The sequence below is a fragment of the Scyliorhinus torazame genome, chromosome 2 (genome assembly GCF_047496885.1).
Source record: "Scyliorhinus torazame isolate Kashiwa2021f chromosome 2, sScyTor2.1, whole genome shotgun sequence".
Classification (NCBI taxonomy): domain Eukaryota; kingdom Metazoa; phylum Chordata; class Chondrichthyes; order Carcharhiniformes; family Scyliorhinidae; genus Scyliorhinus; species Scyliorhinus torazame.
Genome location: NC_092708.1, coordinates 228,969,252 through 228,997,152, shown reverse-complemented (window position 1 = coordinate 228,997,152; position 27,901 = coordinate 228,969,252). Strand labels below are relative to the sequence as shown.

Here is a 27,901-nt window from a genome sequence, read left to right as displayed (position 1 = left end):
CAGTAAACATCGTTGGTATATCATTAGCAGGCCTGACCAGGTATTCTCCGGGGCCTCCGCGATTATCCGCCTCCAATGGGCCGAGTTCCCGACTGCGCGGTTCACTTGTGCTTTTCAAAATCGTGAAACCGGCGTGGTGGCTGCTGAGGGGGAGAGAGGGGGTACGGAAAGTGTCCAACATTACCATAGTTTGCTGTCAGCTGTGCCGCTGGCCTGGGAGCTTCTACGAGGGCCAGGGAGAGTAGTGGGGAGTGGTCAGGAGGAGGGCTTTGGGGTCGGCATGGACGGGCATGGAACACCATTGCCACAGCCGGCAAAGCAGCCATGCAGCTGCGCAAGCCGCTGACTTCCCACTGTGAACTTTGGATCATGGGTTGTATGGGTGTCGCCCGAGGCCACCCCCCGTTGGTATCTTCTGGCCCCAACTGACCCATCAGCTGTATGGGCGAGCTCCAGCACAACCAGTGCCATCTTGTTGGCTGGGATGAGTATGTGTGGAGATTGTAATGTGGATACATGGCTGCAGCTTGTCAACCTCCCGAGTGTCATCACAAACCCACCTTATCCCGCACCGTTTTTCATTGGAATCGATTGTGTTCCACGTAGTGCCGGTGCTAGCCCCTCCACAGTAGTTGAATTGATCCAGGTTAGGTGTCAGTTTTTCTGTTGTGAAAGTCCATGCATTCTGCCCTGGCGTCAACACTTAGTCTCAGAAACGGCGAACCCCGCCGGTAGCTTTTAAGGCAGGTCTTAAATGAGGAGAGAAGAGTAGACAGGCAGAGAGGTTTAAGCAAACAGACCCAGAGGCTAGGGCCTTGGCAGCTGAAGGTGCGACCACCAATGATGGAACAACTAACACCAGTACATGCTCCAAACGCCAAAATTGGTGGGGTACAGAGATCTTGAAAGCTTGCAGGGCTGAAGGACATTACAGAGATATGGCAAGGCAAGGCCATGGAGAGATTTGAAAACAAGGATAAGAATATTAAAATTGAGGCCATGCTGGATTGTAAGTGAGCGGAGATCAGTGAGCACAGAGGAAACATGTTGAACATGATTTGATGGAAATTAAGATACAGGCAGCAGAGTTTTGGATGATCTGAAGTTTATACAGAGTGGATGATGGGAGGTTGGCAGGAGAACATTGGAATTGGGTGGCATGGTAAGCACTGCTGCCTCACAGTGCTAGGGACCCGGGTTTGATTCCCGCCTTGGGTGACTGTCTGTGTGGAGTTTGCATGTTCTCCCCGTGTCTGCATGGGTTTCCTCCCACAGTCCAAAGACGTAGGTTAGATGGATTGGCTATAATCGATGCATGGGGTTACGGGAATGGGGCGGGGTGTGGGCCTAGGTAGAGAGCTCTTTCGGAGGGTTGGTTCAGACTCCATGGGCCAAATGGCCTCCTTCTGCACTGTAGGGATTCTATAGTAAATGTCTAGAGGTAAAACAGGAACCAGTGACGGCTTTGGTTAACAATGAACTAATGCAGGAATAGAGTCGGGCTATGGTAGGAATAACCATTGCTGGATTTGGTCCTAGGAAATCAGGGTGGTCAAGCAATTCAAATATCAGTAGGGGAACACATAGTGGACAATGACTATTGTATCAAAATAGTGAATCAAAAAGGACACAAGCAATCAAGAGCAAAAACAATTAATTAGGGGAAGGTCAATTTCAATAGGGTGAGAATGGAACTGGCCATGGTAAAAAGGAGAATTACAATGTTGCACTCTTGTTCAAAAGGTGCAAGGATAAACCCGGTGATAACACCACTTTTATCTCGTGGTGGGAAAACTCTTCAAAACAATAATCCAGGACAAAATTAACAGTCACTTGGATTGATATGGATTGATTAAGGAATTCCAGCATGAATTAATTAAAGCATGCTTAACTAACTTGGTTGAGATTTCTGATGGGGTAACAACGATGGTTGACGAGGGTAATGCGGTTGATGTGCTGTACATTGACTTCCAAAAGGCATTTGATGAAGTGCCATATAACAGGCTATTCAGCAAAGTTAAAGCCCATGGAATCAAAGGGGCAGTGGCAGCAAAATGTACAAAACTGGCTGAGAAACAGGGAACAGAGTGGTGGTGAACATTTGTTTTTCTGACCAGTGAGTTGCATGTAGTGGGAATTCCCCAGCAGTCGCTATTAAGATTACTGCTTTTCTTGATCTATATTAATGACCTAGACTTCGGTGTGCAGGGCCTAATTTGAAAATTTGTGGGTGTCACAAAACTTGGAAGTATTGTGAATTATGAAGTGATAGACTTCAAGAGGGTGTAGACAGGTTGGTGGAATAAGCTGCATGTGGCATATTAAACTTATTGCAGAAAAGTGTGAAGTGACACAATTGGAAGGAAGAAAAGAGCAATACAATGTAAAATAATGGATATATTTATTAGAGGGGATTCAGGAGCAGAGGGACCAGTGAAAAAATCTTTGAAGGTGACAAAGGCAGTTTGAGAAAGGGCATGTATGATTCTGGGCTTTATCAATAGAGGCATAGAGTGCAAAAGGAAGTTACAGTGAACCTTTGCAAAGCACATGTCTCGGCACCACACTTTAGGAAAGATGTGAATTCAGTAGATGGGGCTCAGAAAATATTTGCAAGAATGACTCTGGGGATGAGAGACTTCAGTTACGCAGATGGATTGGAGAAGCTGGGACTGTTATCCTTGGTGAAGAGAAGGATCAGAGGGTATTTGACAAAGCAGAGAGGGAGAAATTGTCACCATTGGTGGAAAGGCTGAGAAGCAGAGCATGCCTATTTAAGATGAATGGCACCAAAGGCAACATGAGGAAAATCCTCTTTTAGTAACTAATGGTTGGGATCTGGAATGCACTGCCTGAGAATGTAGAGAAGGTCGATTCAATCACCCTTTTTGTCGTAAGGTGTTGGGTGTAGTTTGGTAGGTATTAATTAAGGCATTTATAGTCTTAGTTAGTTCAACAGTAAGTATTTATTAACTATTAGAAATTAAATACAAAGGTACAGTAAAGGTCCAAGCAAGGAGCAGTCTCCATGCTTGCTTCTACACATGGCTCTGTCCAACACTACACTGAACCCTAGGTGTGGGTCATGTGTCCTCTTACATCACTGTGTGGGAGGTACTGTATTCAGTCCCATGTTAACCCATCATGTGCTAGATGTTAGCACAGTTGCTTCACAGCTCCAGGGTCCCAGGTTCGATTCCCGGCTTGGGTCACTATTTGTGCGGAGTCTGCACATTCTCCCCATGTCTGCTTGAGTTTCCTCCGGGTGCTCCAGTTTCCTCCCACAGTCCAACGATGTGCAGGTTTGGTGGATTGGCCTTGATAAATTGCCCTTAGTGTCCAAAGAGGTTATGTGGGGTTACTGGGTTACGGGGATAGAGTGGAGGCATGGGCTTAAGTGAGGTGCTCTTTCCAAGGGCCGGTGCAGACCAATGGACCAAATGACCTCTTTTTGCACTATAAATTCTATGATTTTTATACAACACCAAATCTTATCCAATGTATTTATAGATTTTTCCAGTTTACCCCATATATTTACATCATTATTATTACCACATCTCCCCCTTCAAATCTCTGAGTTAATTGGTTCAGGTGGTCTGGAGGCCTTATAACTCTTCCACATCTCTTCTCACTACTGTCAGAGGAGTGGTAGATTTTGTTGTTGCGGTAAATGTTGTTGTATTAGAGGTTGTTCTGGCACCTTTTCATCCTCTTTTTCCGTTCTGTGGCATTTTAATTGCAGATTCTGGCATCCTCAATGAAAGTGGGCAGATCAGCTCTGCAAAGTGAGAAGACAATTCAGAGCTGAAATCTCAGTCAAGAGAATCTGTCTTGTTTGAGCTCTCAGGAACTTGCAATTCTTTATAATTTACACCAGTAGTTGTCTTGACATATTCTGTTGTGTGGGGGGTGGGGGGGGGGGGGGGGGTGGGGGATTCAGGGCTAAATAGACATCTCAGCTCAAGAAAGAAAAAGGGCGGAATTTAACCATATTTTTTCAAAGTGTCCGGCTCAGACTGAAAACCGACATGTCACTCTCAGCTGCAAAGCCCAGTTCTAACTCCAGATCTTGAGAATCTCCGAGTAAAAAAAAAATCAGTGGGTGTGGTTTGCGGCATCACTATGGTGGAGTGGAGCCTGCCAGAACCGACAAGGCCAGCTCCACAGAGATCAAGGTGCCATTGTTGCCAAGTCGCACTGGAGACGCCAATAATGTTGCTCTTTTAACTGGATACTGATATGACAATTATTAATGATGATATTGCTTTTCAGAGTCGCCAGGTATCAAATGATACCACCACAAGGTTTTACCGGCTATCGATCAAAGACCAAACAACCAGTTAGTTAGTTCAAGTTCAATGATAGTTTATTTACACACAAGAATTACTTTGACATGCAACATAAAACACTACAAGCTAAATTACACCTAACACTACAACAACCTGTACTTAAATTCAGGCACCCGGCTTTATGCAGAGGAACAAGGCCTTTGTCCGGATCTTGCGTGGCTGGGTCTGGAGAAGTGACTTCATTTCTGCTGGGCTCATCCGTCTGGTAGTGATCGTTGGTCTTGAACTTGTCTTCTGGTCGTGATGCTACACTTGGTTTTCGGCGTAGGTCAGGGCCAAGAGAGACTGAGTGCCGGGGCCAAGAGGGACCGAACACATGGCAGTGTCTCTCTTTATCCTTCTGGGATTTTGCGCTCTTTTGGGCGGTCCTTAGATTTGGACCCAATAATTTGGCGGACTTCAATTACTGCCTTCGATTTTGGCCAATAAAGGGGCGGGTGCCTTGATGGCGGGGCGTGTCCTGAGTGGTCATTGACCTTGGCTTTTTGGGCTCCCTGAGCAAAGGGAGTGGCGCCGATGAGTTTGTTTCTGTATCTGTTACCTGAGTACAGGTCTTTTGTTCTGGGGAAATGGGCTATTAGAATGCAAAGTAGCTGGGGGTTTCGATAGCGTCTAGTTATGAGTCGCCAATATACATAAGGTCTGAGTCCTGGGTTGACCATATTTCCCATGGTCCTTTGCAGGTGGCCATATTTCCCGGGATCCTTTGTAAGTGGCCATCCCAGATGGCTACACGATTAACACCTCCTGGCAGTGCAAACTTGTGCTAAGAGGCAGTCGGGCATGTCCCTCTCCCTCCCCTCGGAGGCAGATCCCTCGACTGATTCACATCTTCAAATGGCTGTTGTAAACCTCGCCATCGTGATGTCACATTGGCGATGATTGAATATTCAGTGAGTGGAGATCATGTGGTGGGAGGGTGGCTAATTACATTCAAATTTATTCATAATCATTAAAATGAGGTTCTCACCCTTTGTGGGCGTGAACTTCGTGACATTACCGGCAAGGGAGGTGGAAATTTGGGGAACTCAATCATTTTGGTGAGAATCGTGTTTCCCGATTCTTCATGGAATCCCGATAGTGACTGAAGGAGGCCATTTGGTCCACCAAATCTGCATCAACCCTCTGAAAGAGCACCCGACCTAGGCCCATTCCCCCACCATAACCTGCACATCTTTGGACTGTGGGAGGAAACCGGGGAACCCGGAGGAAACCAACGCAGACACAGGGAGGACGTGCAGACTCCACAGTCACCCACGGCCGGAATTGAACCCGGGTCCCTAACGCTGTGAGGCAGCAGTGTTAGCATTGTGCCACTGCGCCACCCTAGATTCTCTCCTGATTTTCCACCCGTGTTGGCAATCCTGCAGACTGCAAACACGGCCTCACATCACCCCCAAAGATTGGTTATGGATGACCTACATCAGCTCAAAGATTTGCTTTCCACCATACCTTAGTGGATTCTGAATCATGCCTATGACTGGACATCAGGGGCGAGATTCTCCGACCCCCCGCCGGGTCGGAGAATCGCCGGGGGCTGGCGTGAATCCCGCCCCCGCCGGTTGCCGAATTCTCCACCACCGGATATTTGGCGGGGGCGGGAATCGTGCCGCACCGGTTGGCGGGCCAACCCCCAGCGATTCTCAGGCCAGTATGGGCCGAAGTCCCGCCGCTAAAATGCCTGTCCCGCCGGTGTAGATTGAACCACCTACCTTATCGGCGGGACAAGGCGGCGCGGGCGGGCTCCGGGGTCCTGGGGGGGGCGTGGGGCGATCTGGCCCCGGGGGGTGCCCCCACGGTGGCCTGGCCCGCGATCGTGGGCCCACCGATCCGCGGGCGGGCCTGTGCCGTGGGGGCACTCTTTCCCTTCGGCCTCCGCCACGGTCTCCACCATGGCGGAGGCAGAAGAGACTCTCTCCACTGCGCATGCGCGGGAATGCGGGGCGGAAATTCGTCCGGCGCTGACCTAGCCCCTTAAGGTTGGAGCTCGGCCCCCAAGGATGCGGAGCATTCCGCACCTTTGGGGCGGCGCGATGCCCGACTGATTTGCGCCGTTTTGGGCGCCAGTCGGCGGACATTGCGCTGTTTCCGGAGAATTTCGCCCCAGATTCCAATGGGCCCATAGACTGGTGCGTCCGTTGTTTGGAGACACTTTGTCCCATTGGAGCATAATCCTGGCTCCTGAGTCCAATTTAAAATTTGTGAGATGGCCATTAACCAAGAGATAAAGCCTGGATCTTTGACTTCACCGTGTGTCCTCTTGGTGTGCAGTCTCGACTTCGTGAATCCTCTTGACATCTTCTGTGCTTTTTGATGTTTTGGCTTTGTACATCTTCCCAAAGCTTTCGTACAGCTACATAGAAAGAATTGTCTGACATAGGTAGGAGCTGGGGGGACACTTTGCTCCACACGGCCTCTTTATTGGTTGGTTACATTATTGCTTCCCTTGGATTGGAGTATTCCTGTATCTGTACTGTTTCATTGGCCGGTCAGTGGGGTCGATTTTGTACCACTTTTGCTTTCTCCCCTTAATTTGGATCTGTGCTGCAAACCGATTTCAGATTGCCTGACAATCAGGGTGGCTTTCTAGAGGGTTTGAAGCATGTCTGAGTGAGTGTCGTCCGCCACTCCAACAACTATTCTACCCTGATTAGCTCAGATTTCAGTTCACCATAATCACAGTCTTCAGCCGTTCCATACAAAGAACAAAGTACAAAGAAATGTACAGCACAGGAACAGGCTCTTCGGCCCTCCAAGCCCGTGCCGACCATGCTGCCCGACTAAACTACAATCTTCTACACTTCCTGGGTCCGTATCCCTCTATTCCCATCCTATTCATGTATTTGTCAAGATGCCCCTTAAATGTCACTATCGTCCCTGCTTCCACCACCTCCTCCGGTAGCGAGTTCCAGGCACCCACTACCCTCTGCGTAAAAAACTTGCCTCATACATCTACTCTAAACCTTGCCCCTCTCACCTTAAACCTATGCCCCCTAGTAATTGACCCCTCTACCCTGGGGAAAAGCCTCTGACTATCCACTCTGTCTATGCCCCTCATAATTTTGTATACCTCTATCAGGTCTCCCCTCAACCTCCTTCGTTCCAGTGAGAACAAACCGAGTTTATTCAACCGCTCCTCATAGCTAATGCCCTCCATACCAGGCAACATTCTGGTAAATCTCTTCTGCACCCTCTCTAAAGCCTCCACATCCTTCTGGTAGTGTGGCGACCAGAATTGAACACTATACTCCAAGGGTGGCCTAACTAAGGTTCTATACAGCTGCAACATGACTTGCCAATTCTTATACTCAATGCCCCGGCCAATGAAGGCAAGCATGCCGTATGCCTTCTTGACTACCTTCTCCACCTGTGTTGCCCCTTTCAACGACCTGTGGACCTGCACTCGTAGATCTCTTTGACTTTCAATACTCTTGAGGGTTCTACCATTCACCGTATATTCCCTACCTGCATTAGACCTTCCAAAATGCATTACCTCACATTTGTCCGGATTAAACTCCATCTGCCATCTCTCCGCCCAAGTCTCCAAACAATCTAAATCCTGCTGTATCCTCCGACAGTCCTCATCGCTATCCGCAATTCCACCAACCTTTGTGTCGTCTGCAAACTTACTAATCAGACCAGTTACATTTTCCTCCAAATCATTTATATATACTACAAAGAGCAAAGGTCCCAGCACTGATCCCTGTGGAACACCACTGGTCACAGCCCTCCAATTAGAAAAGCATCCTTCCATTGCTACTCTCTGCCTTCTATGGCCTAGCCAGTTCTGTATCCACCTTGCCAGCTCACCCCTGATCCCGTGTGACTTCACCTTTTGTACTAGTCTACCATGAGGGACCTTGTCAAAGGCCTTACTGAAGTCCATATAAACAACATCCACTGCCCTACCTGCATCAATCATCTTAGTGACCTCCTCGAAAAACTCTATCAAGTTAGTGAGACACGACCTCCCCTTCACAAAACCGTGCTGCCTCTCACTAATACGTCCATTTGCTTCCAAATGGGAGTAGATCCTGTCTCGAAGAATTCTCTCCAGTAATTTCCCTACCACTGAAGTAAGGCTCACCGGCCTGTAGTTCCCGGGATTATCCTTGCTACCCTTCTTAAACAGAGGAACAACATTGGCTATTCTCCAGTCCTCCGGGACATCCCCTGAAGACAGCGAGGATCCAAAGATTTCTGTCAAGGCCTCAGCAATTTCCTCTCCAGCCTCCTTCAGTATTCTGGGGTAGATCCCATCAGGCCCTGGGGACTTATCTACCTTAATATTTTTTAAGACACCCAACACCTCTTCTGTTTGGATCTCAATGTGACCCAGGCTATCTACACACCCTTCTCCAGACTCAACATCTACCAATTTCTTCTCTTAGGTGAATACTGATGCAAAGTATTCATTTAGTACCTCGCCCATTTCCTCTGGCTCCACACATAGATTCCCTTGCCTATCCTTCAGTGGGCCAACCCTTTCCCTGGCTACCCTTTTGCTTTTCATGTACGTGTAAAAAGCCTTGGGATTTTCCTTAACCCTATTTGCCAATGACTTTTCGTGACCCCTTCTAGCCCTCCTGACTCCTTGCTTAAGTTCCTTCCTACTTTCCTTATATTCCACGCAGGCTTCGTCTGTTCCCAGCCTTTTAGCCCTTACAAATGCCTCCTTTTTCTTTTTGACGAGGCCTACAATATCTCTCGTCATCCAAGGTTCCCGAAAATTGCCGTATTTTATCTCTCGTCATCCAAGGTTCCCGAAAATTGCCGTATTTATATCTCTCGTCATCCAAGGTTCCCGAAAATTGCCATACAGATCATTAATGAAAGAGTTGACAGATTCTCCTGGCTGCCAGGCATGTTTATTAAATTTAACCCTTCAGTGATTTTGTTACTTCCCAGGTTAAAATATGCATCATATTATTTTAAAACTTCATCAAATTATTTTAAAACTTCATCAAATTTTGCAGATGATTCATTGATTCTAGCTATTATATCACTGGCTCACTAAATAAGGCATTGTGGTAACTTCTTTAGGCTCTGAAGCAATCATGTATCTAAGGAATAGGGCAGCACGGTGGCGCAGTGGGTTAGCCCTGCAGCGTTGGTGCCGAGGTCCCAGGTTCGATCCTGGCTCTGGGTCACTGTCCATGTGGAGTTTGCACATTCTCCCCGTGTTTGCGTGGGTTTCACCCCCACAACCCAAAGATGTGCAGGCTAGGTGGATTGGCCACGCTAAATTGCTCCTAAATTGGAAAAAATGAATTGGGTACACTAAATTGATTTTTTAAAATGTATTTAAGAAATGGGGCAGCACGGTAGTTCAGTGGTTAGCACTGTTGCTTCACAACTCCAGGGTCCCAGGTTCGATCCCCGACTTGGGTCACTGTCTGTGTGGAGTCTGCACGTCTCCCGTGTCTGTGTGGATTTCCTCCGGGTGCTCTGGTTTCCTCCCACAAGTCCTCAAGACGTGCTGTTAGGTGAATTGGATATTCTGAATTCTCCCTCTATGTACCCGAACAGGTGCTGGAATGTGGCGACTAGGGGCTTTTCACAGTAACTTCATTGCAGTGTTAATGTAAGCCTACTTGTGACAATAAAGATTATTATTATTATTATTAATTCCTTTCCCCAGAGTCCACAATCTTGTGACTGATCTGAGCCTTGGATCTGCCCAAATTGATCTGGAAGAGTGGATTTTTGGTCCATGGTTAAAATGCTTAGAGTACAGGTTCAGCTTTAAGAGGTGTCCAGAATTCCAAGATGGCACCACTGACACTTCTGCACAAAGGATTTTACCACGCTTGTCGGTTTTAGCAGGCTCTCACAGTGATTCATTTGTGATCTCAGCATTTTATTTTGTTCAATCACATGTGCCTGGATTGAGTAGTTACAGTCTTCCCTGCTTTACTGCAATGCTATCAGGTCTTGGAAGCTTCAAATCCCATTTTTTTCCTGAGTGTTTTAAATCTATTTAAGTCTACTCAGTCACAATTAACTTTTCATTAACATTTTTAAAAATCTTTGTGTGGCCACCAGGTGTTTAGGCCACCAACTTGGGGAATCCGGTTTCTCGGACTGTGATTTAAAAAGCAATTTCTGACCACTGCTGTATTTAACTATTTTTCAGGACAAGTGTTGTCTAGGAATTAATTTTTTTTAGCTCACCCCTGCTAGGTCTGCACATTCTAGGTATTGAAGCTGGACTCCCATGTGATGTGATGGAGTCTTCTGCCGCAGTGAGAATTTTAATTTCTGCCTTCAGCTTCCAAGTCTTTCTTTGGAGATTTTCTCAGGTGATTTTCTTCTGTGCCTTCTTGTCTTGAGCTTTTCTCCAGGTTAGAATGCTTCTATGATTTTTCTTTCAATTTTACAGGATTTTAATTTTCTTCTACAGTCTCTTTGATGTTTTGAATTTTCCCATTCACTGCCATCATGTTGTAAGGTGCTGGGTGGGTTTTATTAAGCTATTCGTAGTCTTGGGTAGATCAACAATAAGTATTTATTGACCACTGGAAACTATATGTATTGATACAGTAAAGGGTTCAAGCTAGGACCTGACTCCATACATGCTTGTGCACATGGCTCTATCCAACACTATACAGACCCCTAGGTGCAGGTCATGTGTTCTCTTATATCACTGTGTGGCAGCACTTAGTCAGTCACATGTTAGCCCATTATGTGCCAAACTCTTATACCACAGCTATTGAAAGATAATTGGCTAATAATTAAAGGGATAAAGTTGCAGGGCTTCAGAGAAAGGAAGGGGGATTCAGATGAGCAGAGCTGTTGTTGTAGAGTGTCAGCACCAAGACTACAGGCCAAATGGCCAGCTTTCCTACTGTTACCATTCTGTGATTCAAGATGGAAGCAGGCGGTTTTGGTGATGGAGAGGATTATCTGGTCAAAAGTTCATCTCAGTGTCAAATGTGACACCAAGCTGCAAACAGTTTGAAGCCGAAGCTTAATTTAAATTAAAAGATAAGCCCAGCTGTTCCTGCAGCAGATTTCTGGAGGAAGATTTGGGAAAATGGGAACTGCTGCCTGTGCCATTGATGCACCCACAGCCTATTTCAATTGAGCATACTTTAGGCAGGTACCTGTGAAATGTCTGCTGGAAAGGGGATAAGATGGGAGTGATATTATTGCAACAGCAAATTGTCTTTTTCCCCAATGGCCGTCAGTCACTCTGTCAACAGTTGACAAGAGAGGAATCAGTAGGCCACACCGTCTCTAAGTGCAGGCATTGGCTCCCCTCATGCCCTACTTCATATATTGTATTAAGATAACAGCGACGGAAATTGTAATATATCTAGATGATGTCATTGACGACTTTTTTTAATTTACATTTTTTTTTCAATTAAGGGGCAATTTAGCGTGGCCAATCCACCTACCCTGCACATCTTTGGGTCATGGGGGTGAGACCCACACAGGCACGGGGAGAACATGCAAACTCCACACGGGCATTGACCCGGGGCTGGGATCAAACCCGGGTCCTTGGCGCCATGAGGCAGCCGTGCTAACCACTATGTCACCGTGCCACCATTAGTTCCAATTATTATTGTGAGGTCTGCATAGTATAAAAACCAGACACAAAATGGCATAATCCATACTTGTAGTAGAATCAATAAGAATGGCGTAAGAGCCCAATGTGACCAAGTCCTGTGCAAATTCCATTACTGCCCAGATTATGAAAGCGATTCACACCTTTAGCCCCAGAATTTTCACCTTCATTATGTCTTTAATATCATTGGCAGAATGGGGAAGGCAGTGGCGCAGTGGTATTGTCGTGGACTAGTAATCCAGAAACCCTGGGTAATGCTTTGGGGGCCCAGGTTTGAATCCCACCATGTCAGATGGTGAACTTTGAATTCATTAGAAAAATGTATTTTAGGGCATCATGGTGGCACAGTGGCTAGCACTGCTGCCTCGCGCCGCCAACTACCCGGGTTTCATCCCGGCCCCGGGTCACTGTCCATGTGGAGTTTGCACATTCTCCGCCTATCTGCATGGGTCTCATCCCCATAACCCAAAGATGTGCAGGGTAGGTGGATTGGCCACGATAAATTGCCCGTTAATTGGAAACATTTATAAAAAATAAATATGATTTTATTTGATTTGATTTATTGTCACATGTACCGAAGTAGAGTGAAAAGTATTTTTCTGCGGCCGAGGGAACATATGCAGTACGCAAATAATAGCCAAAAGAATAATCAACAGAAAACATTGACAAATGGTACATCGACAAACAGTGATTGGTTACAGTGCGGAACAAGGTTCCAAACATAGCAAATACATGAGCAAGAGCAGCATAGGGCGTCGTGAATAGTGTTCTTACAGGGAACAGATCAGTCCGAGGGGGAGTCATTGAGGAGCCTTGTAGCTGTGAGGAAGAAGCTGTTCCTATGTCTGGATGTGCGGGTCTTCAGACTTCTGTACCTTCTGCCTGATGGAAGGTCTGGAAGAAGGCAATGCCTGGGTGGGAGGAGTCTCTGATAATGCTGTCTGCCTTCCTGAGGCAGAATCAATGTGGGGGTGTATGAATTTTAATTATGACCGCGAAACCATTGTCGATTGTTGTAAAAACCCATCTTGTTCTCTAATGTCGTTCAGGGAAGGAAATCTGTTGTCCTTACCTGGTCTGGCCTACATGTGACTCCAGATCCACAGAAAAGTGCTCGACTCTTAACTGCCCTCTGAAATGGCCCAGCAAGCCACTCAGTTCAAGGGCAATTAAGGATGGGCAATAAATGCTGGCCCAGCCAGCGATGCCAACATCCCATGAAAGAATAGAAGACATTGTGAACAGGTATATTAATCACTCCAGTCTTACCTCAACAAACATGGGGAAATAATTCTTCATCCTAATTTTTCACCATTGTGATTACAAATGTTGATTTTAATTGCATTAGCATACAACCAATGTTTTCCTTAAGGTTGGATTAATATCCTGCAATTTAGCAAAGTTATGTCTAGGGAAATGTTTTACAAAAAGCTTGGCTAAGTTACATGCTCTGAAGGGAACAGTTTTGTTGGATTGCATGCACTTCACTCATCCTATATTTTCTGTTCTTGGGTTCTGAAGAAAATAAAAGTGTGCAATTCTGTCAGCCTAACTAGACAGATCTTCTCTTTTCATAAAATGGATGTTACTTTGATAAATAGTATATGATATGTGAGAAGGTTAACAAAAAAGATAATTCACTTTTTGTTATGAATTCCGGAGAGACCAATAACTTTAAAAAAGAAATTTGAACTTCTAGTTAATCACAAAGGATGACATGACAAGATTTCATGTTTAAAGACATTTACTGTAACAAAAGCACTATTGCCAAAATACTGGCCGAGATTCTCCGAAATCCCGACCAAGTGTTGGCGCTGGCGGAAACACCGGCGAGATGTACGCCGGCGTCAAATGACCACCTGGCCCAGCAATTCACCGCTCTTCAGAGAGCTAGCACAGCACCGAAGTGCGGCGCGCTGCTCCAGTGCCAAAAAGCGGCCCTGCACGACCGCCACGGCGCATGCGTGTGGTTGCCGTCTCCGCGCCGACGCAGAGCAACATGTCGGAGACTTTACAGCGGGCCGCGCAGAAGAAGATAGGCCCCCTCCAGATCGCGGTCGCCTGCTGATCGGAAGACCCTGATCGCGGGCCTGGACCCCTCCCCCGGAGTCAGATCCCCCGCCCCCCACCAGGACGTCCACTGCGGCCCTGGGTCTGATCTCCCGCCGGGTGGTACAAGGTTGGAACCACGCCGGCAGGAGTTCGGCCCGTCGCCAGCGGAGAATCGCCGCGGGAGCCTATTTCAGCGGCCCCCAACCGGTGCCGCAGCGACCGCGCGGGCGCAATTGGCGCCAATTCTCCAGTCGCTAAAGAATCGCATCGCGGCGTCGGAGCGGCTTGGCGGGAATTTCCCGCACCCCCGGCGATTCTCCGACCCGGGCTCAGAGAATCCCGCTCACTATCTTTGTAGGCAACTAATACTTTAAAGTATAGAACATACCTCCCATTTTATTTCTAGCACAACCAAAAAAAACACTTTATAGGTTTACATTACACTGTTCTTTGAGTAGACATTCAGTTCTCCTGAAATCAGCCCAAAATTATTCTTAGCTCCTGAGGGTTAATTTCTGTTCTTTTCCTTTCTCAGTCTGGTAACTCCTAACCCCAGAACAGTACTTCATGGTGAGAGTATTCCTGGAGGTAATCCCTCTAGCGCAAGCTAAATGAATCTTCCAACCCTGTATTACCTCCGCACAAATGTGGTCTTTTCAGTCTTGAGTGTGAACTTGCACCCACGGTAAACCAAAGAGAATGTTGGCCTCTTGCTGCTCCCTCTCTCTCTCAGATCCTGTATGGCTGTGTCTGTCTTTTTGGGGCATATCAGAGAAAGCTTTCCCCTCACAAAGTCAATTCCCATGACAACATGAATCATATGGGCCTCGTATCTGTAGAAATGCTGATCAGCTATCCTTGAGAACCCAACTCTCTTTCATCTTGGAACTAAGTATAATGTACAACTGTTTACAACCTGACAATCCCAATACTTTACTGGGATTTTGGAGACTCACAGTATATACATTGGTAGCACATAGGCAGCTCTTAAAGGGATAGACATCCCTCATGGTTTCCTCATTGGATTATCTGGCAGGTGTTGGAAAAAATTACACCAAGCTACCAACTAGGTCACAATCTATTTTCTTCATCATTTTATTAACCTCAATCAGATCGTTCTTAACCTAAGTCTATACTTCACTAAAGTGGAGAGTCCTAACTCTGAACCTATCTTGATAACTAAGATACTTACTTTAGCAGCCTTTCAAAACTACGAGGGTAGACTGGAAATTTACAATGGGATTAAGTGATACAGGCTAATGGGACCATTGGTTTACGTAGATACAGCAAATCCAGGAAAACCAGAGGTCAGGAGCACTCTGTCCCAATACAGTTGTCCAAATTTCTAATTGTTAATTTACAGGGAGGTAGCTTTATATGCAGCCCTCCTTCCTAATCAATATTCTTGTACAAAGGGGATACAATAGTCCTGGGAACTGAAACCGGAAAATCAGGCCCATAAGTTTGCAGGGCCTTGTCGCTCTAGTAGCTGAACTGGTCATACATTTTTCCAATGATAAATTATTAATTACATGTTATTTCAGTTTGAACTGTATTTGTTACGACCTACTCAATAGAAGATTCGACAGAGGTTATTAATCCTTGCTGCTTGCTTAAGCTTCAAAGATTTATATTTCTAAATAGGGAGATATGAAATCATGCTGCATCCAAGCTTGCCAAAGGAAATACATTTCTGCTTCCTATGTGAACACATTTTTACTCTTTTAAAATGTTAAAGTTCATTAGCATGTTCTTAATAAGCTTTTATATCTGTGACAGGACCTAATAGGCGTGCTGTTCAGTCTATAGGCTAGATCCCAGTTATCAGCTACAAGGTTTCAACAAACCGGTTCATCAACTAGTTTTAGGGGATAGTTTGCTTAAGTAGAAGTGACGATCTAAATTGGGCTGCGTTCCAGATAAATAGGATTTGGCATTAAGATTTCTCATGGCAAGAATGCTAAAAATAAGAGGACGTTGCCAGGTGTGGTTTTGAATCAGTGAAGCAGAAAACAGGGTGATATACACAAAGTTCCATAAAACGTGGGCATAGACACAGGCACCACACAAAGTCATGTGTTTTTTAAAGGTGAATGCAGAGGAATTACGATTGATTTTGTTGGGATCAGTTAGTGAGTGCCTTTAAACTTAAGTGTATTCAACTTTCAGGATTATTTATTTGAACGTTTATGTTACTGTTTTGGGGTAGTGTTTTAAAGTGCCCATTTCCCATTTTTAAAACCGTGGAAACACTTTAAAACCTCTGCATGTTAAATGAGCCACTGTTCCTACTAATGTAAACATTCTGATGAGTATCCAAAGATATGACCTCTATGTGACCCCTTAACCTTGCCTGTAATTATTTGTTTGAAGACAGTATGGAGTTCCCATGCTGAGAAGGACTATAATGGTTTGCAGCTCTGTGCAGCTCTATGTGCAAGTGTGTATGAGAGGAGCGAGAGACTTTATAATAAGGAGACGGCCAGATGTAAATAATAAAAATGGTTGGGGGTAAAAAGAGAAACCTAGTAATTTAGTCCAGCCCATTATTTGGAGCGCGCAGGGTGAAATGAATGGGGGAAGGGAAAAAGGAGGGTGCATTACTCTGTGATGTGATACTAGAGCACATGAAGTCGCCTTCTCATCTCTGGAGTTTTTGTGTGTGTCATGTGCACACACCATTAGCGACTCTTGGGAGGAGAGAAAACAGTCTTATCTGCTTGGTCTGATAATCTCAATTGGCCGTATTCTGATTGATAAAAGGGAGTGTAGCTACAGAGCTTTGAATCAACTCCCAAAGGGACACAACACATTAGTCTGCCAGTGAGTCTAGTATGGAGAAGGTTACAGTGCTCAAAATGAGCAAGAATGGACACCAAAAGATCTGAAGCATAATTTACACTACACCTAGCAAATCCTTTTTCCAACTGACAACTGGAAAAGTAACCCACACATTTTAAATGTTAAATATAATCTTAAAAACAAAAGGAAATGAAAGGACAATGCTTTAGATGCAGTAATCATGTTGTGTTTTACACCATTTGTACTAGGCTTCAACTAGTTACATTTGGATGTGCTTTCCTATTGCTGTTGATACAAATCAAATGTTAAGTGCAGGCAATGCAAATGAATGTACTCCAATGTTAGATCATTGTTACAGTCACCTTCTAATGTCACTTTAAACTCAGTTTGTAGAGAAGCTGAGGAGGTGGTATTATATCAATAACACGATAGATTAGTCTGAGAAGTTAGCACTACCATGGGACAGTATTAGCTGAGTAAAATCAAAAAGGTAGCTTAAATGATGCAAAGTTTATAATAATAATAATTGCTTATTGTCACAAGTAGACTTCAATGAAGTTACTGTGTAAAGCCCCTAGTCGCCACATTCCGGCACCTGTTCGGGGAGGCCGGTACAGGAATTGAACCCGTGCTGCTGCCTTGTTCTGCATTACAAGCCAGCTGTTTAGCCCAATGTGCTAAACCAGTCCCACATTAGACACGCAGTATCTGGTGCTAGTGAGTATTCATAAAACAGATTTAACCCCAATTTCTCAAAGTTATTCTGCAAGAACTGGCATCAGCAATCAAGGAGCAAGTGATACACCCTTCCCACTTTGGCACAGTAGACACATAGTCTGGGGTTACTTGCAAAGAGAGAAATTGGGAAGGGAATAAAAGGAATAAAAACAGACTGCCAGGAACATATACAGATTCTTAAAAAAACATCAAGAGATATCTACTGACATTTAACACTAAAAGTTATTCCTGAAAATGTTTTCTTGTAAAATGAATCATAGAGTCACAAATCAGAGGAGGCCATTCAGCCCATCATGACTGCCAGATCTTTGAAAGAACTCTCCAGTAGTTCCGTTGGTTATAACTGCAAATTGTTCCTCTTTAAGTATCTGTCAGATTCACTGTTCATTATGCTTCCACCGCCCTTTCAGGCAGTACATTCCAGATAAAAGTGTTTTATGCAATGTTGTGGCATGGAAAAGGGCCCATTTTGTTATGACCACGAGGTCTTTAAACCCCGCTGAGAAAGTGGGTGTGTTGCTTTACACCCACAATATTATCATCCCTCCTTGCAGCCAATCCGCAGCAAATGCTTCAACTGGACAGAGGACTCTCCGTTCTTCCTCCCTCCCCCCAGCAGGGAGACACAGCAGCTTCTGCTTAAGTGTTTCACAGCTCAGGAAGTTAGAATTAAACCCACAATTAATCTCCTGCATGACACTGAACACTAGTGTCTGCCTATCTTTTCCCATTTTAGTTTGGTACTGTTTGCCACCTGTGTGACACTTCCTCCATTAGCCAAGAGCTCAGAGCACTGAAATGCAGAGTTTTCCACTGCTGCCATGAACGTTGATCTGTGATTGGACAATGGGAGACACGATTTAGTGGGTGGGACTTGTCCAGCTAGTTTTTTTTCTCGCAGATGGGTGAATAAATCCTGCTCTTGCAAAGTACCCCATCTACTGGCCTGTCTGAAAATTGACAGCCACTTAGGTATCATTTGAAGACGGGTTGAATTCAAACTTGGGAACTCCACTTAGAAGTCCGCCGTCAAACTGCGAGAGTGACATGTCTCACACCGAGAAAAAAAATTAAAGCTTTTATTTGAAAATTACGGTTTCAAAGTATCTTAAAAACTGAAATGGGTGTGCTTTATGACCATTCTGATTGCACATGATCTTCATTCACATTTGACTTCAAAAGTCCATTGCATGGAATCAAAAATATATCTGCAGAAACTCATGTCGCCGTACACTGTGCCTCGCTGCAATTCAGCATGGTGGCAAGTCTGAACATGGGATAAATTGAATTCAGTTTGGATCTCGTAATCAGAACTGAACTGGCTCTCATTCCGAACAGGGTCACTATTTGTAGTCTGACTGTGGAACAGACATTTGTTCACTGACGATTTGATTTAATGATATCTGCGCTGCTTGTTAGAAAGAAGCCTCACCATTTCCCTGAAGAACATTTCTTTCTTCGGTTGCTTAGCTAGTTTTCATGCCCGAAGCAGCTTTTGAACTGAAGCTTAGGCAAGGCAAGTAATTGTGTTGGGTGACATTTTGTTGACAACAGATAGAATGCAAATCTTTGGAGGATTCCCCTTCAATAATCTGTACATAGATGGAAAATAATTAATAATGCATTTGCTAAAGAATTGGCAAAATTATTACAGTCCTCTTAGCATACAAAATGATCAGAGGGTTAGATAGGGTGGACAGTGAGAGCCTTCTCCCGCGGATGGAAATGGCTAGCACAAAGGGACATAGCCTTAAACTGAGGGGTAATAGATATAGGACAGAGGTCAGGGGTAGGTTCTTTACGCAAAGAGTAGTGAGGCCGTGGAATGCCCTACCTGCTACAGTAGTGAACTCGCCAACATTGAGGGCATTTAAAAGTTTATTGGATAAACATATGGATGATAATGGTATAGTGTAGGTTAGATGGCTTTTGTTTCGGTGCAACATCGTGGGCCGAAGGGCCTGTACTGCGCTGTATTGTTCTATGTTCTATGTAAGGTGCATTCCGAATAAAAATGCTTACTTTACAGTAATAAGTGATTTGACCAAGGCTATTTTGCATCAGAAATCTGTCAAGGGCCAGTTTTTTGGGGTCTACCGCTTCACGTTCGTTCTCCCCATCCCCCAATATCACAGCCATGAGACATTTGTTAAATGCCATTCGAATGAGTTGTCTTTCTTGCACTTACTTGGACATAGAAGGCAGTGGAGGGGTTTGGCTCCATTTCAAATGCAAACATTTGGCATCCACGTAAAGATTGCTAACATGTCAGACAGTAAAAATTGTGAGGGGTTTATTTTTTGGAGGAGGTTTGGTTTGGCTGGGCTGGACAGTGCGGATAAATTAAAGACAGACTTGTGGTGATTAATTTTGCAGCTTCTATGAAATGATTTTATTATCTGGCTGTTTTGGGAACAGCAGGAAAGTGGAATTTTCTCCAACAGTGAAGGTGCATCATAATTCAACAAAACTAACTGAACTCTAAGGTTAACTGGAGCATTTTGGTGGCGTTCCGGAAGGACAATGTTTTTTTTTTAAAGAAGCTTACACTTCCAGGTTTCCCAGAAAAGTGTTAATGTTAAAAAAGACCTTAATGCATTCGCGCCGCCATTTTTGAATTTTCTCCACTACTTGTTTCTCAGAATGGCAAAATATTAAAGTGCCCAAGTGCAAACGTATCAACAATCTGCAAAACAAAGTGTTCTGTTTCGACCTGTAGAAAGAAGTCATTTATTTAAATGTCTGTTAGCACCCACATTGCTGATGGGCATTTGACTTTTTTTCCCCCTGCCCTGGGTGTGGAAATCTTGGTTGAAAAGGTCACTGTTGCCAGTCGCTAACCTCTAAACGACCCCCTTGACTTTACAGTCTTAAACTGCAGGAGCTGCGAATGAGCAGGAGCCTTTCTGTACCAGCACTTAGTTGCTGCTGTGGTGATAAAACTTCAGACAGCCTAATTGATGGGCTTGCTGACATAACAATACCTTGTGAAAGCAGAGAGTGGCAAACGCCTGGTCTTCATTTAAGGACAGCTGGAACAGGAGTTGCACCCCACTATGAGGAGAAAGCAACCTATTTAAGGCAATGAACTTTTACTATGTTTGTGACTCTTGCACTGGCAGACATTCCGTCATATAAACACTAACATTTAAAATAGTTGATGTAAGAACCCTTTAAATCAACATGTGCTCGTGCACAGGTGTCTTTTTTTGCACCCTCCGCGAATTAAAGTGACGCAACAGTGTGGGTTCTAAAATTGAGTTTGCCAACTAAGAAATTAAAATCTACCCTTTTCATCTTTGTTTCAGGTTCATTAATGCCAGGAGAAGAATAGTACAACCCATGATCGACCAATCAAATCGAGCAGGCAAGTACCAAGTAGTAACTACATTCTGGTCCTGTAGGCACTGGTTCTATTCTTTAGGAGCTCCTTCAGCTGGCAAACAAAGCTGACAGCCTAGCATTCTGAAAGAGCTTTCACTTTCAAATCCCAATGCAAGGAGCAATCTCACTAAGTTGCTGCCAACTGGACTTCTCCACCCTCACTGTCCGGAATTTACCTTTATTTCCACTAGGAATGGTGATTGGGTTAATATCCTTATGCCACAGATAGCCTGCTGAGTGGGTACTGCTACTGATGCCCTGGTTGTCTTCCTCGGCAACAATTGCTTTCCTATTGCCCACAACCCCTTGGTGAATGTGCTTATTTATTTCACCAATGTTGCTGTTTATCATCACTAATGATAGCTGTGGATTGCTCACAAAAAACATTAAATGCCCTCACTCTTTACCAGCTGGTTGGATGAAACATCAAGAGACATATTTTGCTCCATTCAATAATACTCCCAGAAAATGTAGGTATGAAGCAATGTTCACTACTGTACTTCCTTGTCTGCCTAGACCTATCCCAAAGTACATGAATGGAGGAAGATAGTCCCAAGTTGTTACATTTCTTTTAATGCAAAATTACAACTGGTATGACATTATTTCAATTTATCCCCATTGCAAAAATGATGAAAATCAATTTGATTTTTTACAAATATGGCTCATTCACAATATTTAATCAAAACGCATGTTGTGCTGACCATGGAGTTCTGTCCTTCTGCATTGGTTTGCAAAAAGCATTATTGAAGTTTTGATTCTCACTCACACTGCTTTGATTTGATGTTGATTTGCACCCGCTGCTTTCCTTCAATTTATAAAATGTTATTTATTCATGGGAATTGTGCGCGGCTTGCCAAACATGCTTCTCTGTTAGGATCAGGGATGGTACTATGGTGTGAAACGGAACAGGAAAACCAGAGCACTTGTCTTAAGTGCTGTGATAGTCAGAGAGAGTTCTGATTTTATTTTGTAGGTTAAAAATTAATCTCAAAGATGTACAATAAAAATCAGTGAATTCTAAATAACGCAAGAACATTTTCTGCCCTCCCTCTGATGAGAGTACTAACATTAGCTGGGGTTTTGATCCACAAGTGTCTTCTGAGTACTTTGCCCAAGTGACTTTCTTCATGCATACGTCTGTACAGAGGGTGTGTGACACATCATGGTCAAACCTAATGCTTTCCTTCTCCCAAATCCACAAATATAAATAAGAACATATATTGCAAAGAAACTCAGACTAGGTAGCTTGGCTTAATTTTTAACAAATTTTCCCTTTCTCTCTCGCTCAGGCAGACTGAAACCATTGGTAGTGCCTCTTACTTGCCTCAGTTCACCTAGGCCAACACAGGCCAATGGTTGAATCCTTAACAGACATTAAAAGGGAGGTGTTTAAATATATTTTTTAAAGTTTCTTTTAATAGATTATAGAATAGGGTCAGAGAGCTGGCACGTGTGTAATGCGTCAAATTGCCACTCAATGTGCTGTAATTTCATGATTGTATGAACCTGGAACGCTCAAGTTCAATCCCATACGAGAGAATGCACTTAACAACTGAAAGAGTTGAGGAACTTATTTATGATCATTATAATGTTAAATTGTTGCACAGAAATTATAGGCATTGTGCATCACAGGTTTGTGTAACTTGATACTTTAATAAATATATTAACCATTACGCTTGATGCGTTCATGCTTAGAATGCAATTAAAGGAAGTCTTGAAATTAGCCGTGGTAATTTATTAATAAAAATATGGGCACAATGCCCAGCTTTGTAATCTTTGAATAAAAGAATATGGACTCCAGGAGCACAATAAATGCGTTATTCTTTTTTAAAATAAATTTAAAGTACCCAATTCATTTTTTTCCAAAATAAAGGGGCAATTTAGCATGTCCAATCCACCTACCCTGCACATCTTTGGGTTGTGGGGGTGAGATCCATGCAGACACGGGGAGAATTTCCGAACACCATAGTCAGTGATCCTGGGCTGGGATCAAACCCGGGTCCTCTGCACCGTCAGGCAGCAGTGCTAACTACTGCGCCACCATACCGCCCTTAGAAATGCCTTATTCCTGTAAAAGTTTCCCCATCTTCTCGGCTTTGGGAAGGGAGCTTTGATTTGAAACATTACATTTTACACCGTTTGTACTTTTGCAATATAAAGCTTTCCACCAGTCAGGACTTGTCAATATGGGGATGTTTGAGTTTTGGGGGGTTGTGGTGCTTGCGCTAGTAGGGGGTGGTGAACGTATCGGGTACTAAACGTATTTATTTAATAATGGTATTTGCCATGTAAGTTTCTGGTGTTTGACAACGTATTGTGTTTGCTGTTTCAGGAGTAACTGCTGATTGTTTGGTATGTCTTTTCTTTCTCCTCTGTGTCCACGTTTGACTACAATCAGGTTTTCTTCTTGATCCTTCAGTAAGCCAAGGAGCAGCGTACAGTCCAGAGGGCCAACCAATGGGAAGTTTTGTATTGGATGGTCAGCAACATATGGGAATTCGACCTGCTGGTAAGCTAAGCACGGTCCTTCACTCCCTCAGTGTAGCGTCATTACTTTCTCTATCCTTCCCATCCACTTCCCCTGTCATGCCCCGCCATCACAGGGTTTTCCTTTCTGCCTGCTGCCTGCCTTGCCTGTCTTCTTTGCACCCACGGGGAAACAAATCCTTCAGACAAGAGATTTGTGAGGAATTTATCCACCCCACGGATCCTAAAATACAAAAAAAAATTATAAGGGATCTTTTTCACTATCGAGTAGCCGACCTTGCTGATTTTCTGGCATCTTCTTGGATTTTATCTCCCTTCTAGGACCTATGAGTGGAATGGGCATGAATATGGGCATGGATGGGCAATGGCACTACATGTAACCTTCATCTAGTTAACCAATCGCAAAGCACGGGGGAAGTAAGTACGATCGGGCTGTTTATTCTGTCTATTACTGTAGTGCAATTTTTTTAAATTCCCACCCCCCCACTCCAATTTTTTTCTCCTTGCCCGTATTTGCATGCTATTCCAATAAAGGGCCAGTTGTAATGATTTATCTCGTGACATTTGACACCATTTCGCAAGCTGCAAAAGGTCAGCTAACTAATTTACAGTATACAGAGCAAATTAGGTCTGGAGTAATTCTGTTTAATTATGAAGCCCAGAGAATCAAACTCAAGCAGCGAATGAACAATTGGGACATTTAAGGGAAAAGAAACATCTTCAGGGCAGCAATTGACTTGAGAGAAATTAACCAGGCTTCATGAAGCGATAAAAACGAGAAGTGAGACTGTCCTTTGAGTGACATAAATCTGTCAGGAAACGATTGATGCATGAATTATCTTATATGCAAAAATGAAATGTTGCAGTTCGTAATCTGCATTCTAGATATATGGCGATATATGGTGATACAACACATTCCTCACTGGGAGCATTCCCACCTCCCCAAACCTCACCCCACGCCTGAAAGTATATCCATCGCCTCCTGTCTGAGATGAAAATTTAAAAAAAAGAAAATGTAAAACTAAACAGTGACAGACATTAAGAGACGACTGAAAGTGAAGGAATGGAATCAGCAGAGAAGCTGATTGGCTACAGTCTAAATAATCCATCAGTTGGAGTGTGTCCAATGCATGCGATGTTTCAGGAATACAGATACAGCAAACAGCAATACATCACATCACTAAGGCATCAGAGCATGAGGTTTTATTTAATAACTGAAACTCTTTGCTACCATCGAGCTTAATGCTTACATTTGAGAAAGAATGGCAGACTATTTCATTATTAAATCATCTTCAATCCTTTTGAACTCAAAGTTGTATATCCTACCCACAAAAAATGACTTACTCGGCAGTCATTTAATGCCACTGGATTGTTTCAGATTATTTAAAATGATGGTTATAGTTTTGTGCAAGATCTTTGAGGGGAGTTACTGTAGCACATTAGTAATGGACTCAATATCCTGCCTTCCTCTCTGTACTAATGCACTCAAAAAAATGTTAAAAGCAGTGTTCCCTAAAACTGCCATTGAGCCAACATTTTCTCAGCTTGGATAATTCTTAATATAGGCCATATAATTTCTGGCCTATTTAATTACATAACATATTTTATGCTTCATAACCAATTACATTAATGGCTTAATACAGATAATATTATCCTCCTCTTATTTGATTATGGAGCTACACAATATGGTATATTTGGTACTTAATTATCATCATCCAGTGAGCTTGCCGCTGTGCTAGAATAAACAGAGCTGAGTTAGACTTATTACACAGTGCCGACAGTATTATTGTCTCAGTATGGTTTTACCACTGTGGTTACTAATGTACTGCTGATCTACTTAAAACAATGACAACAGCTTACAGGTCTTTAGATTACTAGCTTATAGTGTCACTAAAAACTATTCAGCAATTAGGTTGGTAAGTGCTAGTGGATGAATAGAGGTAAAATTAATTCCCTCTAATTTAGCTCTGCATTGTATACTATATTGATAGTTATTTTGTATTGAAATTAGTTCTAGTTAAATGGATGGAATCAATGATCTGATTAATATTTACTGGCAGACCTTTCCCAATAAAAGCCCACATCCCACACACTCAGAGCAACAGGTCTGACCCCCTTTTTTTCCCTTTTCTGCTTCGCGTTTCAGTTTTGTATTAAAGAGAGCCCAATCCAAACTGTCCCACAAAAGTTGCAAAAAAAATTCATAAAACGGCTTGAGAAGCATTCTCCCGTTTTAGCTGAAAAGACTATTAATTTTACCCGCTTTTCTTTATTTGGATAAACTGTGTGTGAAAGGGAGAGATCTCATTGCATCAGATTTCTTGCACATAGATGTCTTCTTGGTCCTTTGCCATATTTCTTTTAACAATATCTTCTCTGGTTCTGCTTAATCTTCAGTTTTTTTTCTATCGGGCCCTGTGTTCTTTAAGCCTGAAACTTGATCTTTTTTCTTTCATGAACCAATGTATCTCCTGTGACCTATGAGTAAGATTGAACGCATGGTTATTGAATTAATCATTGTGACTAGTGCCTTTGATTTATAATTATAAAATATCTGCAAATATGTAATAGCACATATACATCAATAATACTGTAACTCTATATGCACGGAGATGAATGTGCCGACCATATAAGAAAACCACTAATGAGATATAAGAATAAGCTTTTAAGGAATGCATTTTCTTTTGAAAATATTAACACATTGTAATAATTTGTTCTTGTGTTTTCAGGTTTACAAGGCATGCCAGGGGACTATGTATCTCAGGGTGGTCCTATGGGTATGAGTATGGCACAGCCAAGTTACACTCCTCCCCAGATGACCCCACACCCTGCCCAGTTAAGACACGGACCCCCAATGCATTCCTATCTCCCGAGTCACCCACATCACCCAGCCATGATGATGCATGGAGGACCCGCGCCTCACCCTGGAATGCCAATGTCAGCACAAAGCCCCACAATGTTAAATCCTGTAGACCCCAGTGTAGGGGGACAGGTTATGGACATCCACGCCCAATAATATAAGGGAAAAAAAATGAGAAAAATTGTAAGACTTTAAACTTTGAACAGATGTTGATACTTAATGGAATTCCAGATGAGCTGTGATTTTGTTTTCACTCAACGCCAGCAGAGGACCAATGGCAAGGCCAGGCTAACATGAAGCCAAAAGCTTTCTTCACCTGAAATTAACTCCAATGTAAAGTTCCTCTGGAAAAAGACTGAAAGATTTATTACTACTGTAGCATAAATATAGGAACTAAGTTAACTTGTACATTTCTGTTGATCACTCTATTTCTGTTGCTTCCAATAGTTTTTAGAAAGAAAGTTATCCTTTTTCCACACTATGTGTGTTGTTCTCAAAATGGTTGTCCTCGTACAGCAAATGGAGCCACGTTTCAGACCAGATTGCCCAAGTCCAGCCAACTTGCCATAGAGGAAGATGCTAAGCTAAAGATCCGTGAGACATTTTTGGATACGGCCACAGGCGAAAGGTTTAAAGAATGCACTAACATACCTGATTTTTCTGGAACAAATGCAGCCTGTGGTGACAACGCCTGCTTGGTCCAACTGAAGGGCCTATGTGATCATGTTCTGGATTGACCCTTCTTCAAAGAGCTTGTTGATGGGAACCTGAAGATGAATTAGCAGCTTCCTGCTATGCCTGTGGGCCACAGCATTGAGAAAATGTTGTCACACAAACAACTCAGAATGCTCTTGGGTAGACTTTTCTTAATGAAATTTCCTTTTTGCTGGTCTTGCACCAAAACAGAGACCTTTTTAAATGAACTCAAACTGCTTGGAACAAGCAACGACAAAACAAATCCTGTAACATACTTGGTACAGAGAGTTCAGTATATTAATTGTTACATGTTAGATATCTATGTGTTTACCTCAATGAGAAATAACGAATGTTTTGCTAGTATCAAATCTGCTGTGGAATTGGTATTGTATGTCAATGAATTCCTTACTTTTATCAGCACGTTGTCACTAGAAGAAAATGCTGTTTCCCCTTGCGAGCTTTGTCAGATTACATAGATACTTGTATGAGGACTGTGACGTATGTTTAAAAGGTGTTCAGTCACAAAATGCCGTAATAAATATTTCATTTTTAGATTTTTTTCTGTTTGATAACACACCTGTAATCGCTTCAACTTTCTTGGGATTTTAAAACCGACTCCTCCAGAGTGTCTGCAGCTAAAGTTTTTGTTTTTGTTGTTGGTTCGTTTAGTCCTGTACGGTTCACATTTAATCCATTGATGTGAAGTTTAATATTTGATCCCGGACACCGAATGATATTTGGAAGATGTGGCTGTTTGTCACTTCTTCAGATCTGGTCACTGATTTAAGCAAAAGCAGGAGAATTTTATCTTTCTTTCTGTAACATGAGCAGAAAAGCACCTGGAAACTATAAGCTCAAAGGAAGGGAAGCGTGTGGAAGCGTTAGAAAAACAGGGTAACTTCTCTACAAAAAAAAACAAATCTACATGTTGTACAGTGTTTTCAACACCTACACTCACCCGGA

General features: G+C 43.4%; 1 protein-coding gene across 14 annotated transcripts in view; it reads left to right on the top strand.

Moving 5' to 3' along the window:
* meis2a (Meis homeobox 2a) overlaps positions 1-27,490 on the top strand; it is a 163,608-nt gene extending 136,118 nt beyond the window's left edge. For 5 of the 14 annotated variants that reach the window (XM_072484621.1, XM_072484654.1, XM_072484625.1 and 2 more), the window contains 3 exons: positions 20,820-20,878; positions 23,294-23,404; positions 26,112-27,490. In XM_072484621.1, the coding sequence (XP_072340722.1) occupies positions 20,820-20,878; positions 23,294-23,404; positions 26,112-26,398 (457 nt within the window). In that variant the 3' untranslated portion in view covers positions 26,399-27,490. Of the gene's footprint in view, positions 1-20,819; positions 20,879-23,293; positions 23,405-23,703; positions 23,800-26,111 lie in introns of all 14 variants that reach the window. The other 9 variants (XM_072484690.1, XM_072484708.1, XM_072484717.1 and 6 more) reach the window with 3 other exon arrangements.
* The last annotated feature ends 411 nt before the right edge of the window (positions 27,491-27,901 follow it).